Below are 16803 nucleotides of genomic sequence, written 5' to 3'. Positions count from 1 at the left end.
TTCACTTTTTTTCAGCTTCAGATACTATCAGGATGAAACTGACCGTTTCAATCTTACATGTTGGAAGCATGACAGCAGGTTAACTGAACTGTTTGAGCTGAAACATTAGAGAAAAAGAATCTGCTGCTATTTTGATTTAATAAGCAATGTTAAAGTTAAAAAATGCTGATGTCCCTCATATCCAGCCCCTTAGCTGGTGAGGCAAAATGAGCGATCAGAAATGTCACCTTAGGCTTTAGAAAGTGTAACCATTATTAGCAGGTTCAAAACAGGGAGAGGACCAAAATCAGAGAAGTGAAGTTATTTACAACAAAGACCCCACTGCAACCCTTTAGTCTTATTAATTTATAAGGAGAAAAACAAGCAGATTTGCAAGATAACTTATGTTGGTGTGGCCAAAGCATTGTTTTAGTCTGTAGTGAAGATCAGGCAGAAATGATGTTCCTAGTACCAACATCCTCCTCTTCAATGTACACTATATGACTCAAAGCCACACATTTATTACATTCTTTTTATTCTGCAAATACCACCTGTAAAAATTATACATCAAGCCTAAGCATGGAACTCTGGTAAAAGTTCACAGTTCTTTTACAGTCAAATTTATTTAATAGGAAAGTTCCATAAAAACAAAGATACGTACACGTCGGTGATGAAAAGAAGCACTTGATGCTACAACACAAACCAGGTTCCATCCAGGCAGTCTTCTAAAGTGTGGTTTTCTTTTTTTGTCTTTCAACAGCAGGGTGCTTGCCTTCTTTGGATGACAGATTGTGTTTCTCTTACAGTTTAATGTCCTTTTTAACCAAATATTTCATACAGCTAAGGCAAGAAAAGAGAAGTAAAAAAAGAAAGAAAAGAAAGGAGCTCAATAATCAAATGAACATCAGTGCTGTGTTTCAGATATGACACTGAAAAGCCTGGCTAACATTCAAAGTAAGCTGCAAGCAATGAAGTCAAAGTGTATGAGTGCAAGTTGGTAGGAAAAGGAGTACGAGGATGACACAATAGAACAATTATTTGAATCACTTTAAGGCTGAGGCAAGCACCCTGGAGCAGAGCAGAAACTGCGCCGGTTTTCGTACCCTTAAACAAACTGTCCAACAATCCTCAACTGAGTCCGGTTTGGTCAATTACTGTCCAACAACTCACCCCGAAACTCCTGATCAACATCTGCGGAGGTCTCAATATGGACTAACTTTCTCCTTTTTTCTCCCTCCACGTCCACTTTTTCTTCTTGTCTCACATCACAGCAGGCAGGCAGAACAACCACAGTAGAGCAACGCTGCCCCTCCCTCCTCCACTTCAGTCTGCAGTGGAACTTCCTTCTGGAGGGAAAATGGTGGATTGGGCAGGGGGGGGGGGGCTTGAGATGAGGCGTGTAGTGGAGGGGCAGACAGAACGGGAGTGGGTTGGTTGACGGATGGATGGGGAAAAGGGGGGTATAGTGGCTTTAGTGTCCATCTCACGTAGTGGGGGAGGTCATGCCTACCTCTAGGGGTGTGAGCGAGGGAGAGGAGGGATGGGTGAGGATGTTTTTTTTTTTCAAGGTCCATCCAGTGATCCTGTTACAGCCGCATCTGCTGTCGCTCCCTCAGACTGCCGACACAAAGACCACCTGCATTGTGAGCCCCATCCTCAGACAAAAGGCCTCTTCAGTCAGTTCCTGTTGTAATCAAAGTAAAACAAATTAAAAATCCATCGCTATGACAACAAGCTCCATATGTAGAAATCCTTTCCATCATTATTCACAGTGAACTGGTGTGAGACGTGCGTTTCTTTTACAGTCACAGCACGCCTCGTTCCTCATTGAAGGGATCTGTGTCATTTGCATGCTTCACCTGGGGGACAATTACTCATGTTGTGGTTATGATTAATCTCCTTTAATCTCCATTGAACCACAAGGTTTCCACATCACAATTAAAAGCTAATCAAAACTAAGACAAAACAAGTCATAAAAAAACACATCATTTGAATTTATAGTATCCAGTATTTAAGTAACCAATTTAAAGCTGTAACAATCAGCCAATCAAATGAACTGATTAAACGAGTTATTCTGCAACTGTTCTGAAAATCCATTTCAGTATTGTTAAGGGAAAATGCAAAACCCTTTCTGGTTGCAGCTTGATTTTACAAACTGCTGATTTTTGGTTTTTCATATTTACACAGATGTGATTTGCAAACGGCTGAAAAGCAGGAAGACCGCATTCTGATCAATTTCCTGCAGCATTTTATCATATTAACCTAGTCTAAGTGCATTTAAAAATCTATTCTAGCACATATTCAAATGGATTATACATTAATTCATTTGAATACTTTTACAAACATGCAGACTTAAATAGTTCTCATGTTTCTGCACCATTTTTTGCTGTAGCTGTACAAAAGCCTTTGTATATTCCACATGTAGTTTTGTATAACATTACTGAATTTACTTTAGTTTTGATCCCCAAAGAGGTAACAGAAAACATTTGCTAATTTAAACATAATCTAGACCATGATAATATTCTAAGACACATGATGATTTGAAGAATTGAGAGAGAGTTTGACAATCACAATAAACTAAATGTTACTACCAATTAATAACGCTGATTTGTTTGTCTTTTAACACTGTCCGAGGTCTGGACCTTGCTGACTTCATCGCCTCTTTCCCTTTCCCCCCGTCTTTCAGCAGTATGTGTCACAAACAATGAACACTCCCTGTTTTAAAGTTACACTTGTGATTCATTTATTACAAAAGGTTAGCCTCGTGTCAGGAGTCGTGTTATTAATGATGTGAGAGTGCAAAATATCATCGGCAACTATCAAAACCTTTCAACCGGCATAAGAAGGTTCATATTTAAAACTGACACCACAACCTCTGCAGCCTATCTAAAGAGGAACGTAACTTTGGACATTTATCTCTCTCTCTCTCTCTCTCTTTTATTACCTGTAGAGCATACAGACGCTACTCGCAACAAACTCTAGCTAAAAAAATAAAAATTCAAAAACAGCTGGCAGCTATACGTAGGCTGCTGTAAACATACCTGGGTGACGTGCCCAGATATATTCTATTTGTGGAAAACACTCATGCATAATTCATGGGTCAACATTTTAGGACAAAAAATCATGAGGAATCACATCCCTGATTCAATATTGCCTGGACTTGGGCTCAGGCAAAATAAAAAAAAAATCCTATCTAAATCCTCAATCACGGTTGTAAACATTATTTTTTTTACTATTTTTAATTGGTTGATTTAATGAGACAATGATTGGCAGTTTTATGTATAAAGGAAGTATTCTGAAAGTATTATTTTTATAGTGCGTTACACCATGTTTGGTGTATCTTAAGGGGGCTTTTACTGAATGTCACATGCTTAGTGACTCGACACACAAAGACTACCTTCAGTAGGATTCACAGTCTTGTCAGGGTTGGCCTCCTCCGCCTCTGTTGAGAAACCACACACCGACTGCTCCATTTTCTCCTCCGTCCCACCTCCTGGCTGTGGCTCCAAAGGGGAGGATCCTTTTTGTGGGTCAGTTGCTGCACCTCGAGCAACTACAGCAGCAGCAGTGTGTTCCACCCCGTGCAAAGACGCCTTGGTGCTGAACCAATATCTCACCAAGTCTGCAGTTAAACCACTAGCCTCGGCCAGTTCCTGCAACTGCGGATAAAGAATAACCTGAATAAGTGCACTGCTACAAATCAGAGGATGTGCATGGCTGTCATTTTTTTATTATAGATAGATACCTCTTTAGAGTAGTTTCACTAAAACAATTAACATTCTAAATACAATTGAAGATTACAGATAAATACCAACGTTAAAATCATTGAGGAGAACGATTAGTAAGACAACAACATCCATCTATAGGTTACACACTAGAGGCAGACAGCTTTCAAGTTTCATCCAATGTGGTGGAGAGGCGGCTGTGGCTCAGTTGGTAGAGTCGTCGCCTCTCAACCGGAAGGTCGAGGGCTCAATCCCCAGCTGGGCAACGTGTCCTTGGGCAAGACACTTAACCCCGAACCTCTGCTTCGGCAGTGTTGTATGAATGGGATTAGTTACTTCTGATGTATGATACTACATAGAGATCACTACCATCAGTGTGTGAATGTGTGTGACATGCAGTGTAAAAGTGCTTTGAGTAGTAGGAAGACTAGCAAAGCGCTATATAAGCTCAAGTCCATTTACCATCCATTTATCATATTCAGGTGTCTGAATGTCTGGGAATGAATGACTGAAGAGAAAACTAAAACATTGAAGTTCAAGTTTGCTTTCTGAGCCTCATTATTTGAACATGAACACTGATGTGTTGCTGTAGAGTTATTCGTATGCAAGCTCCTGAAATATTTTGTGTTTTGCACAGATTAATGACTGAACTGGTTCTGCAGCAATGTGCATATTAAGAATGTGCATCTTTCAGAGTCCTCAAAGAAAGTACGGTCAGTGCCAAAGAATGACACTCTATAAAGTAATGTGAGTAATTTTTCCCGGTCATGTTGAGGGTTCAGCTGCAAAAATATCTTTATAGTATATTGTTTATATTTTGAATCAAATCAGCACAGATTGTTCATCTGCTTCTCAGGCCTCAGTTAATCAGAGCCATTAAACTGCTCGAGAAAATCTGTGTAAACAATCATTACTTGTGGTCATATTTACCTGTGACTCCTGCAGCCCCCCGTGGGTGTCAAAGCAGGCCTGGAGGATCTGTTCATCAACCTTCTGAAGCTCTTCTTCCAGAGCGATTTTCTGGTGAGCGTCAAGCCACTTCAGCTGTCCGTTCTTCTGCATGTAGCGACAGTCCCCAAACCAGCGCACTACCTCCGGTCTGGGCAGTCCAGTACCTGAGATCAGTTCATCGTACTGAGTGGCGCTTGGCCACTGTGTCCGTGCGTAGACTTGTTTGAGCAGTTGCAGCTGCTCTGCTGTCTTCTTACCTCGAATGGTTGACGGTTTGGGGGAGTTGGAGGTTTTGGGTGTAGGGGTGGAGGACTGGGGTGGTTTTGGGGTAGATGATGGGGAAGATGCAGGCGTGCTGCTGGACTGAAGGGGTAAAGTGGGGCTGTCCGACCCTTCGCCCTCAGCTTTGCCATTGGCTTCAGTCACTTTGAGCATCTTCAGATTGATCTTAATGGGGTTGACTTTAAGTTCTCCCGAACTGTCCTCTTTCTGTCTCTCCTCCCCGTCATTCTCCCCCTCCTCCTGTCTCAACACCCGCTCTGCCTCCTCTTTCCTTTTCTCAGCTGCCATTCTCTTCCTCCTCTCAGCGAACCAGCCGTGGATCTCCCGTCTTGTCATCTTGGTCTCACTTCGCAGCCTGTCCACCTCCTCTCCTTGTGGGTCAGGGTCCTGGGCAAAACTCGTCTCTAGAGCCTTCACCTAAACACAACACACAAGTGGACAATGTGAACCTGGAAGCACTTGTGCTCTGCTTTTCTCTGCTATACAATACTGCAAGCTAATCCTTACTTTTGGAATGGTTAAGAGGAAATCAATGTGACATTAAAAGATTACGATGGACATATATCCCTGGTTTCAAGCGCTTAATAAACTAAACAACAAAAGATAAAAATATCTATCAAAAGTCAAGTAATGCACTTCCATAACATTGTTGGAATCACAACAGGTGATTTTTAAAAAGAAGGACAAATACTAAAAAAATACAAAACAAAAATCATCACAAACAGCAATATTATTTCAGTATACAGTTCATTCAGAGAATCAGGTGTGCAACACCAGCCTCGACAGAGATGAGGTGCAGGCTTCAGAGGTATGGTAACCTCACTTCCTTGAAAACCCACACACCCAGATTGTGGGCTTGTTTGTCAAATGTGTTGTGTATAACTCAAACCCTTGCTGAACTTCTCAGATTTCACAAAGCTCTCACTCGAGTTGACAAGACTTAGAAAGGCTGATTCCGGTATTTGGGAATATAGCTTTCCTCTTTCTAAGTCTAAGAATTGGTGAAATTTAACTATTTTCAATTGAAGGAATAATGAAAGAAATGCCGGTTTCTGCCCTTAAACTTAGCAATCACATGGAAAACTCTACTTCGCATTATCATGCAGAATCTCACCTGATGAGGTTCTCTCTCCTTGTAGCGGATGGCCGTGAAATCAGGTGACGGAGGTCTTGGGTTCCGGCGGGAAGGCGTGGTGGGAGAAGTGGGAGTGTGTGATGCAGTTGGACTCAGGGGTGCAGAACTGTGCTGGGGCGTTTTTGAGCCAGAACTGCTGCCGCTGTCAGACAGATCCACAGGGTTGGCACCGCCAGCAGCACCACTCCCAGGCGTACTTGAACCGCTACCTGCTCCCGCTGCACCGCCAGACTTACTCTGTCCACCTGTGCTGGAGCGCGGACCTTTGAGGTTGCGAAAGTGGTAGCGCCGGTCACTGAACCACTTGCGGACTTCTCGCACCGTGAGCCCGGTCATGGAGATGAGGCGGTCCACTTCCTCCTGGTCGGGAAACTGGCCGGTCTGAAAGCTGTCCTTCAGAGCGTTGAGCTGCTCCTGTGACTTCTTGCCCTTGTAAAAGCTCGGGTCCAGGAAAGAGTTAACGGGAGTCCGAGAGCCAGGCGTGCTGCTTGAAGGAGCTGGAGAGGAAGACTTTGATGCGGGGGAAGAAGCATCCTCCATTCTTATGGTGGGAGAATCGCTGGTGGGAGGGTCCACTTCGTCTGTGCTTGTACTGGTTGGGTTGTTTTTTTCGCTGCTACTGTTGGTATCTTTGCTCTTCTGTTCATCACTGACTGTTCTGCTGTTACCGTTATTAGATTTTTTGTCTGTACTGTTTTTGCTCTCTGTGTTGTTACTCTGCCCAGTGCTGTTGTTGGCTTTGCTGCTATCAGTGTTCTTGGCATTTACATGGCTGCTTACATTACTATTTTTCTTGTCATTGCAGTCAGCATTTGCCCCTCTGTGTTTACCATTGACACTGCTCCCCTTTGCATTACTGTGATTACTGCTTCCAAGACTAAGGTTGATGACACTGGCTTGGCTGCTTGTAATAATACTTCCTCCTCCCCCACTCCTACTACTATTACTGGTAATGATGTGGCTTGCAGTGCTGCTGCTGCTCCCCACTGTCCCCACCACCATGCTGATGCCTTTATCTGCCACCAGGGCCGCAGCAGGACGGGCCTGCATCATTGGGCGCGCTGCTGCCTGGGGCTTCGGCGTGACAGCCAGGGCCACGGGAGCACTGCTAACCTGGATACCGTTTGCCATCACAGGCTGCGTAACAATTACCCCTCCCTGGCCAACGAGAGAGCCCTGCAGGAATTGAGGGATCCCAGCAGCCCCGAGAGAGGCAGGCAGGACTGTGATTGTGTGCTGAGCCTGGCTGCGGTGACTCTGGTTGTGGTTCTGCGAGCCTGCAGGTGTCGTCTGGATGATGGTGTTAAACATCTTCCTCCGCGCCTCTTCGATCTCCTCAGGAGACCAGCTGATGCCTTGTTTGAGTCTCTGCGCGGTGAACCAGATCTTGATCTGCTCTTCGGGGAACTTTGTGACCACGGTCAGGTAACAGAGCTCGGCCTTGGTGGGGTACGGGAACTTACTGAAGGAGGTCTTCAAAAAGGAAGAGGAATCCATGGAGGCACTGTAGGTAGGAATGCTGCTCAATGGAATCATCACCTGGGAGGGACAAACGTGAAAAAATGATGATGGTAATTTATAACATTATTTGGAATCCAACAAAACGTTAAAACACTTGGACACTAAAAAAATAGGAGCGGCTACCTTGGGGAGATTTTTGGAGGAAGAATGCGAGGAGGTGGAGGAAGCGTTTGTGGAGGCTGTGATTGATGCAGATTGATTAAAGGTTCTGTTTTGAACCACAGAGACCACCTATAGGAAACAAAGGAAGAAGATCAGAATTAATCAAATCAAACAGACAGTCAAATGTTGTTTTCACAAATGCAAAAACTATTCCGCCTATACCCTGCGAGTATGTTGTTCACCGCTCTTTAGTTGATACTGTGAAATAGTCCAATTACAGGCAAATGACTGTATCAAACTGTCAGACTGTCTGCAATCTTGTATTTTGGTCTTACGGTCAAGTCTTTTTAACTTCACATCTTGCCTCCTGAGACCCCAACCCACACCCCTTACGCTGTGAGGAAAATATGTGAACAAGTGACTTTCTAGAAATCTTCAGGGGTGCGTGTGTGAAAACAACTTAAGAGACAGCAAAAACTACCACAAACCTGTGTGATGGGAGTTTTGAGCATTGGCAATGCTCCAGAGCCGTTAACTATCTGGATTGCAGAGGGCAGCGTGACCTTGGTCGTTCCGTTGTGAACAATTGTGGGAACATGGGTTACTGTCACTGCAGCGGTCTCCTTTCTCTCACTCTCCCTGGATGCAGAACTAGAGTGGGGGTCTAAGGAAGGCTCATCCGAGACTGGGTGAGACACCACTATCCGTTTAGGTTCGGATTTCCCCTTCAGCATCCTCATAATTGGTGTTTTAGTGATGGAAATCTCACTGTCCTTCCCCGTTTCTCCCCCAGTCACCAGATTCTGTTCCACTACTACTCTCCTGTCCTTCTTCCTCAGCTGCAGAGTTGTGTTCAGAGTGCTTGGGTGTACCCTGGCATTATGCAGGGCCAGCCCCTCAAACTTGGGCGCGGAAACCCCACAGCTCACACAAAAGAAGCTGGGGTCCGCACGGAAGTCAGGGTGACCAGAGTACACATGATCCAAGAACAAGTTAAGGTCATGGGTTTCAAAGGTACAAGGCCTACAGGTGTAAGTGCCAGCGCCGTCTTTCACAGCGTCCCCCGCCTCGGGTTTTGAACACTGTTTTGGATCGAGGGGGCTATGTCTGCCCCCTCCAGATATCCTTGACTGATGCAAGGAGACAGGAGAGTCTTGTTCAACCTCCTCTGCTTGGCGTATTATCTTGCTTGGGATCATACAAGGAACCTTGGATTTCCTCTTGCTTGCCATGGTTTGACCAGAAGGTGGGGAAGAATGTACGTCGTGCGAGTGTGAAAACTGGTTGCTTCTGGTTAACTATGGACCAGGACTTGAGAACGGAGGACAGCGCAACATGTCCATGGGTCCACTTGTGGCTCTCACTGCAGTTGTGAAGGAAATTCTGAAAATGAGAGAGAACAGCCTGTCAACTGTGATACTGCACACCTGTGTGTGTGGTTGGATAGAATCGGTTTAGTGGTACAAAGTATGCCAGTTTATAACAAATGGAATGGAAGAAACGTGAGGAGAAAAAACAAGATGTATCTTACGCTACTCAGTACAAGGCAGTTTCCTCTGAGCTGCACAAAAACCATGCACGACAGCCGCTCGCAGGTAAAAATCAACAGGCCTTACAAAAAGATGCAGTCAGGTGTCTATCTATAAAGTCTTCTCCTCATCTCCCTTCACCATGAAACTCAAGGCTACGTCTCTTATGAGGGTTTTCAAACAAGCTCAGTCTGCTTCTTCACTGGAGGCTTTTTGGGAGAGCTCCTGTCCTACCCCCGTCTTTCCCCTCCCCCACACAACTCTGTCTCACTTCCCCTCGTTCAGACACACCCCCACAGAGAGAGCACATTCTGTATTTTCTTTTAAGCCAGAGCCTCTGTAGCTTCACCGAACACCTTAATAACAATTTCCACAAATTATTCACTTGTGAATGTGTTGCTTAAGATAGGGTCTACTTCATAATGTGCAAGTGGGTGGTTTGACAGATGTTCCTCTGAAAAATAGTGTTTTCCTCTCGGGGAAATACAGACAGAAACATCATAAGAACGTTAATCTTCAGATTTTCACTCCTAGACCTCCTTTTCTTCCTTACAAAATGGTGAAACTTCCTGTGGAGAGGTTTTCACCTCCCTCCTTCCACCGCTACCTCCCTTCCTTCCAGCGAGGTAGTGATGCAGTAATGGAGGACAGCTCTAGGGCAATTACTCTCCCAATCACTCTGCACCAACATGACAACTCACGCACAGAGAAGCCAAAGTTTTTAAAAAGTTCAGTGGCTCTAAAAAGAAACCCTAAAAGCTTTAAAACCCCAGCCCCTCCCTATGCAGGGATATCTTTCCAACAAATCAAACCAAACCTTTAGGTTAACAGGTTAAATCTTAGGTTATCTAAACACAAACAGAGCAGTCTGACGCAAAGGTTAAAGTTGTCTGGGACTAGGTCAGACAATACATATCCTCTTAATGTAGGATGCTGTACTGTTGCTGCCAGGTAAACTCCAAGTAAGTGTGACACAATACAATAAATGAACCTCTCTCCAACCGATTAGAACTTGTTTAATGACAAATGCGTTCTTTCTTTCCTAGCCTCACCCACTGCCTTGCTGGTCATGGTAGATTAGCTCATAGTCCAGTTAACCCTCACAAGACTGGGGTGTGATGGATACCCTTTTCACACGCAAGTTGTTCTAGTTGTTGTTCGACGCGGTGTACATTTTTTTAGTCATCTTTATTTGTAGTCTGTAAAGTCTTCATAGCTTACCATCTTCTCTGAGATTTTAAAATGAAACTATGCACTGTCATATTAAAAAGATATTTACTACTGACAACAATATGGTTGTCTTTGTCTGTTTTTTTTAAGAGTTGCCTTTGAGGGGTTAACAGGCAAATGATGTTTGCTACTGTTGAGTGAATGTGATGCCCCTTGTTCCCCCGTGCACCCCCCAGAGAGAGTAACTGCCCTTCACTGGGGCTGTTGTGCACCCCTTCTTCTCCCCTGCCATTCAGTTCTGCATCAGGGGGCACCGCTCTGCCAAGGCAGGCTGGTCACATGACCAACACAAAGGCTTATGGGTGGGCAGTCTCCACCATCCATCACGTGGTGCTGTTGGGTGTGGGTGGGCAGGCGAGAGAAGAGGAGAGGAGAAGAGAGAGAGAGAGAGAGAGCTAATGGGAGAGGACGATGGGGGATGGGCAGCCAGTTTGGGGTGAGGAGGCGAGGGGAAGGAGGGGTGTTAACAGTCTTGGAGGAAGCACTGAGGTGTTTCAGGGAAGAATTTTTCCTCCGATACCCCCCTCCAACAAGCCAACACCAATCCACCAAGCTAACCCCCGCTCTTCAACGCCCCCTTCTTGCCCCTAACTACAATCACACAGTCCTTCTTTTCCTCCCTCCCTCCTCACTGCACAGCAAAGCCTGGAATGTTCCAACCCAAGCTCTTCAGCCAGTGGACAACCTGAAGTTCAGCTCCCATGGCAGTATGTGCCCACACATGCATTTCATTGCCTCATGCTAAACACGTAAACCAAAACTAAAAACAAAAACACAAGTTGTCATCTAGTATAAAATCTGATTTGCACACATCTTAGGATACAATGGCAACGCTGAATTCACACACTGATTGCGCATGAATAAAAAAAAAAAAACATTACTGTGTGAAAACATCTGCAGACAAAAGTTGGTATAAAGCAACGACAGCTACCAGCAGACACCCACGGGCCTCACACAGGTGAGAGCTGAAACAATGCACAGTACAAGCGGAGCTATTATTGGCGCGTCGAAATTGGCAGCTCATGTCTCTGCAATGCACGAGTTCTGCCGACTCATCGGGAAGAAACTTTAATTTGATGTTGCACATATGTTGACCTACCACATGCTGAAGTCAGGTTTGTGTCCGTTATGTGTGTCAGCGTTTGCATGTGTGGGTTTCCTGTAACATTGAGAGTGAAGAGAAGGGAGGTGGGGTGGGGGCGCTTGAGTGCTCGCCAATGTGTGTGTGTGTGTGTCTATGTGGCGTGCGGGGGTGGCTGCCTGCATGTCTGTGTGAGGCTTGTTTACTGAGGTAGTAAGGCTGCCAGTTTTTTCCAGTGTGAGAGTCAGAGATCTGCTGGTGACACACAAAGACAATCTTTTCGTCCTCCTGGTTCATAACCTATATTATGTACGCCTCATCATTGGCTCAGCACGGCGTGACCTCCTTTCATCCCCTGGCCTGACTCTCGTCTTGGCCTGGGTTATATCCTCTGAGTGGAGGCCAATAATAGCATGCACACATAGTAGCCAAACGCAAGCTTGGCCGCATAGCTGCATGTTCCTCTTCTCACCTAGCTGAGGGTACAGGTGTAATGTTGATATCTGTCGGTGTTACAATTGCACACAGTCAAAAAAGGTGTACAACACAAGCAGTCCTTTCCTGCTCCATTTCTTGCTTCCTCTCTCCTCGCTTTTCCCCTCTCCCCCTCCCTCTCTAACCGTCTCTGCGCCCTCTGCTTCCCCTCCCTCCATTCCTTCTTCTCCTCCCTCTCCCAGCAAGTTTGGCCCAGGGAGACAGGTCGGCAGCGCCACTGGTGTGTTACTGTCCCCATGGCAACCACCTCCTATTCCCCCCTCCCTCTCTTTCTCTCTCCCACCAGCTCATTTCTCTAAAGCACATGCGTGTGGGTAAAAACTCAGGCCTACAACCGCGCACACACATCTCCTATGCCATCTAGTCCCTGGCTCTTGTGGGACTTGTTTGTTCCACACACCCCTGTGAGTGGTATTTGGAGAGTCCCTGCCCTGCTCCTATTTCAGTGCCTCCCTCACACGGTGTTGATGTCTCTGAGCTAGGTGTGGTCACTGTCGCCAAGCCACACTATTGGCTGTTGATGTCTCTTCCTGTTCATTCAGTGTGTGAGTCCTTGTGCAGGCATCTGCCTGGGCTTCAGCCCTGTCTTTTGCTCTCAGTGGCCCTTGAGTTTGGTCTGCAGGGGCCTGAGGCCCGCAGGGCTTCTGTATTCACTGTGGGCAACAGAGACATGGATACATCAACAGGGCTGAAAAATCTGGACGATGCCATCTTTCTTCAGAGATGAGCCACCTTTGTCCCCGCATGGATTCAAGCTAATTATCAAGCCTGAACCAAAACACAAACCCTATGCCAATTCTTCCTCTCTCTTTTATACGCCAACATTTAAATCCTTCGCCATTTTCTCTTCTAACCCAAATCACAAATGCCTTGGCAGATATTTAATATACACCCACCTTAAACAGACATGGCTCCAACTAACCTCCCCTTGTCAATCAACTCCAAGGTAACAATCACAATACCTTTGCTGAGAACCACAGCTACACCTTTTGTGAAATGGACTAATTCACAACATTATTTGGATCATCATTTAACACAGTACGGGCAAACGTAAGGAACCGCCGGTCATTGTGTCATTCCCTCTACTACTGGGTACTTTTTGGGCTGATCTCAGGCCAGGGAGTGGACGGCTCCATGGGTTGCAGTCAGCTGCAATGCTGTGGCCACTGCAAGTGCATGCATTAAAACTGGGTTGCTGAGAGGGGAGGGAGAGAAAAAAATGGCGGAGCACCATGCTCTGTGCTGTCCAACCTAAAATGGCTGACTTCACAAGCTGTTACCCAGCCAAGCAGAGCAAGAGGCTGCTACTACTGCTGACCCAAACCTGCTTACTCGGTCTGGATGTGTGATTGGATCACACTGCTTTACCCCAAAGATTGCGAGGGAGAAACGCTCTGGAGCAGCAGCCTACTCTGTTTGTGCGGCCATTCTTGGAGGAGATCTGGAAATAAATTGTCATTACAATGAGAAGATGAAACTTACTGATTTGGAGTCATAAATTAAGGGCAGACACACAAAGTCAGCTTGCCATTCGATGCTTAAAAAAGGAAAACTAGGGAAAAAAACAAGAGAAGAAGATTGTAAAACTTTGAAAGGAATAACAGGGAAGAAAAGGTTTGAGGTGATAAATCCTTAGTTTTACTTAAAGCAGTCTGCTTCAAACCTGAAACTGAAGCACAGAAAGGGGGGGGGGGAAGAGGGGTGGGAGGGAGGAGGTGGATTTGGGGGGGGGGGGGGGGGTAAGGGATTCTGATCAATGTACAGACAAGCACCAGCACCAAAAACAGCACAGACAATGAACAGAATGAAAAAGGCTACAGCAAAGCCAGGCACAACAATAATACTTACAAAATAACCACGACAAGAATGTCAACAAACTTTAGTCAAGCTGTTTGGAACATCTGAGACGCAGTTCCTCATATCTAACCCAGATTTAGTGTTTTGCAGTATATATATATATATATATATATATATATATATTTTTTTTAAGAACACTAATATTGTAATTGGCCTTTTCTAATAGTAAAATGTGAACACTGATAGAGAAATAGCTGGACTAAGCTGCTTGTCTATGCCTGGGACTCACGTGGACACATCAGACACAAACTAGCTGTCTGGGAAAGCTTTGCTCTAATCCCTGGATTCACACACTCATGACAACACTGACATGATAAATAACCAAGGCAACAACAGCTAGCAAACTCATAACTGACTGTTGGGCAACAAGGAATAAAGCTTGAACTCTGCTTATAGTTTATAAAAAATAAAAAAAAAGTGTCTCAGCATGGATTTTAAACTACAGCCTGTGAACACACTAAATTATGACAAATAGGCCTGATAACACAAACTTGTGGTTGAACCATTCTGGTGTATAACTTGTACATTTCTAAAGGACAACTTTGAAAACATTGTTAGTCATAACTAATTGCAAGTCAACGTGTTTTTTTTTTTACTTCTTCATTCATAACACACACTGAAGAAATGGGGGGAATTTGCCGGATGTTTACAAAAATATATTTATGCCATGACTTGAAAAGAAAACGACAACATCCTGCTATTCATAAATTCATGCACATGTCTCTAAAGATGTAGATAAAACCGGTATTTTATAATACACCAAAAACACAGAGTGTTTGGACTATAGCGTCGGTCCCTGAGCGCAGCAGCGTCAAACATTTCCGAAAATGATGCGTGTTCATCTTCCGCTCAAGTTAGGAGGAGTGAGCCCCAACTTAATGGGCTTGTCTATATGACAGGTTTTAAAAATCGTAGCAGATTCAAAGTGGAGAGGAAGGTAAGACCCCAGCCCAAAAAACTACTCTCTCTCTCTCTCTCCCCCCGTTGGCTGTCGCCATTTTAAGCAAGCGACATGCAGCTGGCCAAGCAATGCTGAGCCAAAGCGCAGCCCGCAAAGGTAAGCCTTTACAATGGCTCACACACAAGTTTGGGAAAGGTGAAACACTTGTGTAAATGTATCAGAAAACCACACTCACCTCGCTTTGTCGGAGCGCAGTTTATGCAGCGAAGGATTTAAAAAGTTTACAATGATATGTGCTCAGACTGACGGGAGGTTTGGGCTTTACTGATGGTAACTTAGGCTCGGTGTAAGCCCCTCTGTCCATCGGCTGGTGATAAGCGGGACACAGGAGCCGGACCGGTCCCTTCAACGACCCCTTTTTTTGCGCTTGTTTATCTCGAGTGTCTCAGTGTTGAAGCAGGCGGTGGAGGGGAGGAAAATACGACGGACGTACCGAGGGAAGAGACGGACACGTGACGCAGACGTCACTGACGGTGGAGTTGGCGTGAAGAGCTCGAGCTCCACCGTGCTCAAAGCAGAAGTGAGTCAGACATCCCATCATGACTTTGACCTGACAACAGAAGGGGGGGGGGGGGTCGTGATTAAGTTTTGGAGAGGGACAAGAGTCTCCCCTGTCCTGGGTTAACGGGATGTTACACCAGCTCACTCACACCTGTCCCCCCCCCCTCCCCAGGTGACCCCTCTTAAAGAGATAGAAGCCTACTTAACACAGTATGTCAAAAGTTAAACCTCAACCTTACATAAACACACGCTGGACACAATAGAGAAAGCTCAACATTAATATGACCGGTTGTTGTTTACAAGTAGAGTAGCACAGCCTATAATAAATCCGATGTCTGTGTATATTATATTATTATACAACACATAACTTTTCTATTTTGTAATCAAATTCTTATTTTGACCTTTTCAACTATTTAGAGACGTGCATGAATGAAAGAATGAAAAAGGAGACATAGCAGAAAAACAACATAATGAAAATGGAATAGAAATGAGCAACTAAAAAAACAGCTTCAGAGTGCCACCTCCTTGGCACATTGACACCTACATTATAACTTTATTTCATTAACACGTAGGCCTGTACAACCATGTTTTGACACAAGGAATCACATAGAAATAAGGCATTACGATCAGGCCAATAAAATGTAATGTCCTGTTGATATTACACAAGTGGTCCAATTTCTCTACAAAAGTGCACATAATTCAGCTGCCGATATGAGCTGTCACACATTGAACATGGTGCCTCTCTGGCAATACCCGCTTTACACAGACATTTATGAGGAACATGTTCCTCATACATGGCAGGAGCTTATGCTGTTAATTGATTCACTTCATCAAAAAAATATGCAGTTAAAGTGACATTTGCTGCCGTAAATGTCAATACAACTATTAACAGTTTATATTCATTGCTTTTGTTACACATGCTGGTTTAAAAATGGATAATAGACCCTCCTGACTGTTTTGTTATTCAACCTGTTACCACCTTAAAACCTTATCACGCCGCTGTTCATCTCCCAGCTATTGCTCTGCTGCTCACCTACAAAACAGCAACAAAAAACGGTTTCCTTATCGAGACATTATCATTCAGGTCTAAACTCCCTCCCACCCACTCCGCTCTGCCAATGACAAGCATTTGGACTAACCTTCACAACAGGGCCCTAAGTCTCTAGCTAGACCCTTCTCCTATGTCACCCCCCCAGTGGGGGAATGAATTACCCACTGAATCTGCAGAATCCCTTTGCACCTTTAAGAAAAAGCTAAAGACCCAGCTTTTTCATGAACATAGCACTCGTGATATTTATAATGTTTATGATGATGACGACAATAAAGAAGACATACTTTATTAATCCTGCGAGGTGAAATTCAATTTTACACGTGTTAAACATGCTACACACATAGGCTGAAATACACACACATGCACAAACAGGATCCTATAGATGTGCACTAATGGAGAGATG

At 44.7% G+C, this 16803-nt stretch overlaps 1 protein-coding gene across 2 annotated transcripts; it reads right to left on the bottom strand.

Moving 5' to 3' along the window:
• Positions 1-497: 497 nt before the first annotated feature.
• zhx3b (zinc fingers and homeoboxes 3b) lies at positions 498-15275 on the bottom strand. 2 transcript variants are annotated; one of them, XM_061057298.1, is made up of 7 exons: positions 15024-15275; positions 8184-9078; positions 7717-7824; positions 6052-7611; positions 4635-5354; positions 3377-3638; positions 498-1663 (listed from the first exon to the last, which is right to left on the bottom strand). In XM_061057298.1, exons 2-7 carry the CDS (start codon positions 8925-8927, stop codon positions 1653-1655), a joined length of 3405 nt encoding a protein of 1134 aa, XP_060913281.1. In that variant the 5' UTR covers positions 8928-9078; positions 15024-15275; the 3' UTR covers positions 498-1652. The 2 variants fall into 2 exon arrangements, with proteins under 2 accessions (XP_060913281.1, XP_060913282.1); XM_061057299.1 differs by lacking the exon at positions 15024-15275 and adding an exon at positions 9227-9406.
• Between the last annotated feature and the right edge of the window lie 1528 nt (positions 15276-16803).

This window comes from Labrus mixtus, chromosome 15, assembly GCF_963584025.1.
Source record: "Labrus mixtus chromosome 15, fLabMix1.1, whole genome shotgun sequence".
NCBI lineage: Eukaryota > Metazoa > Chordata > Actinopteri > Labriformes > Labridae > Labrus > Labrus mixtus.
Note: the sequence above shows the minus strand (reverse complement) of the source record. Positions and strands in the feature narration are given on the sequence as shown.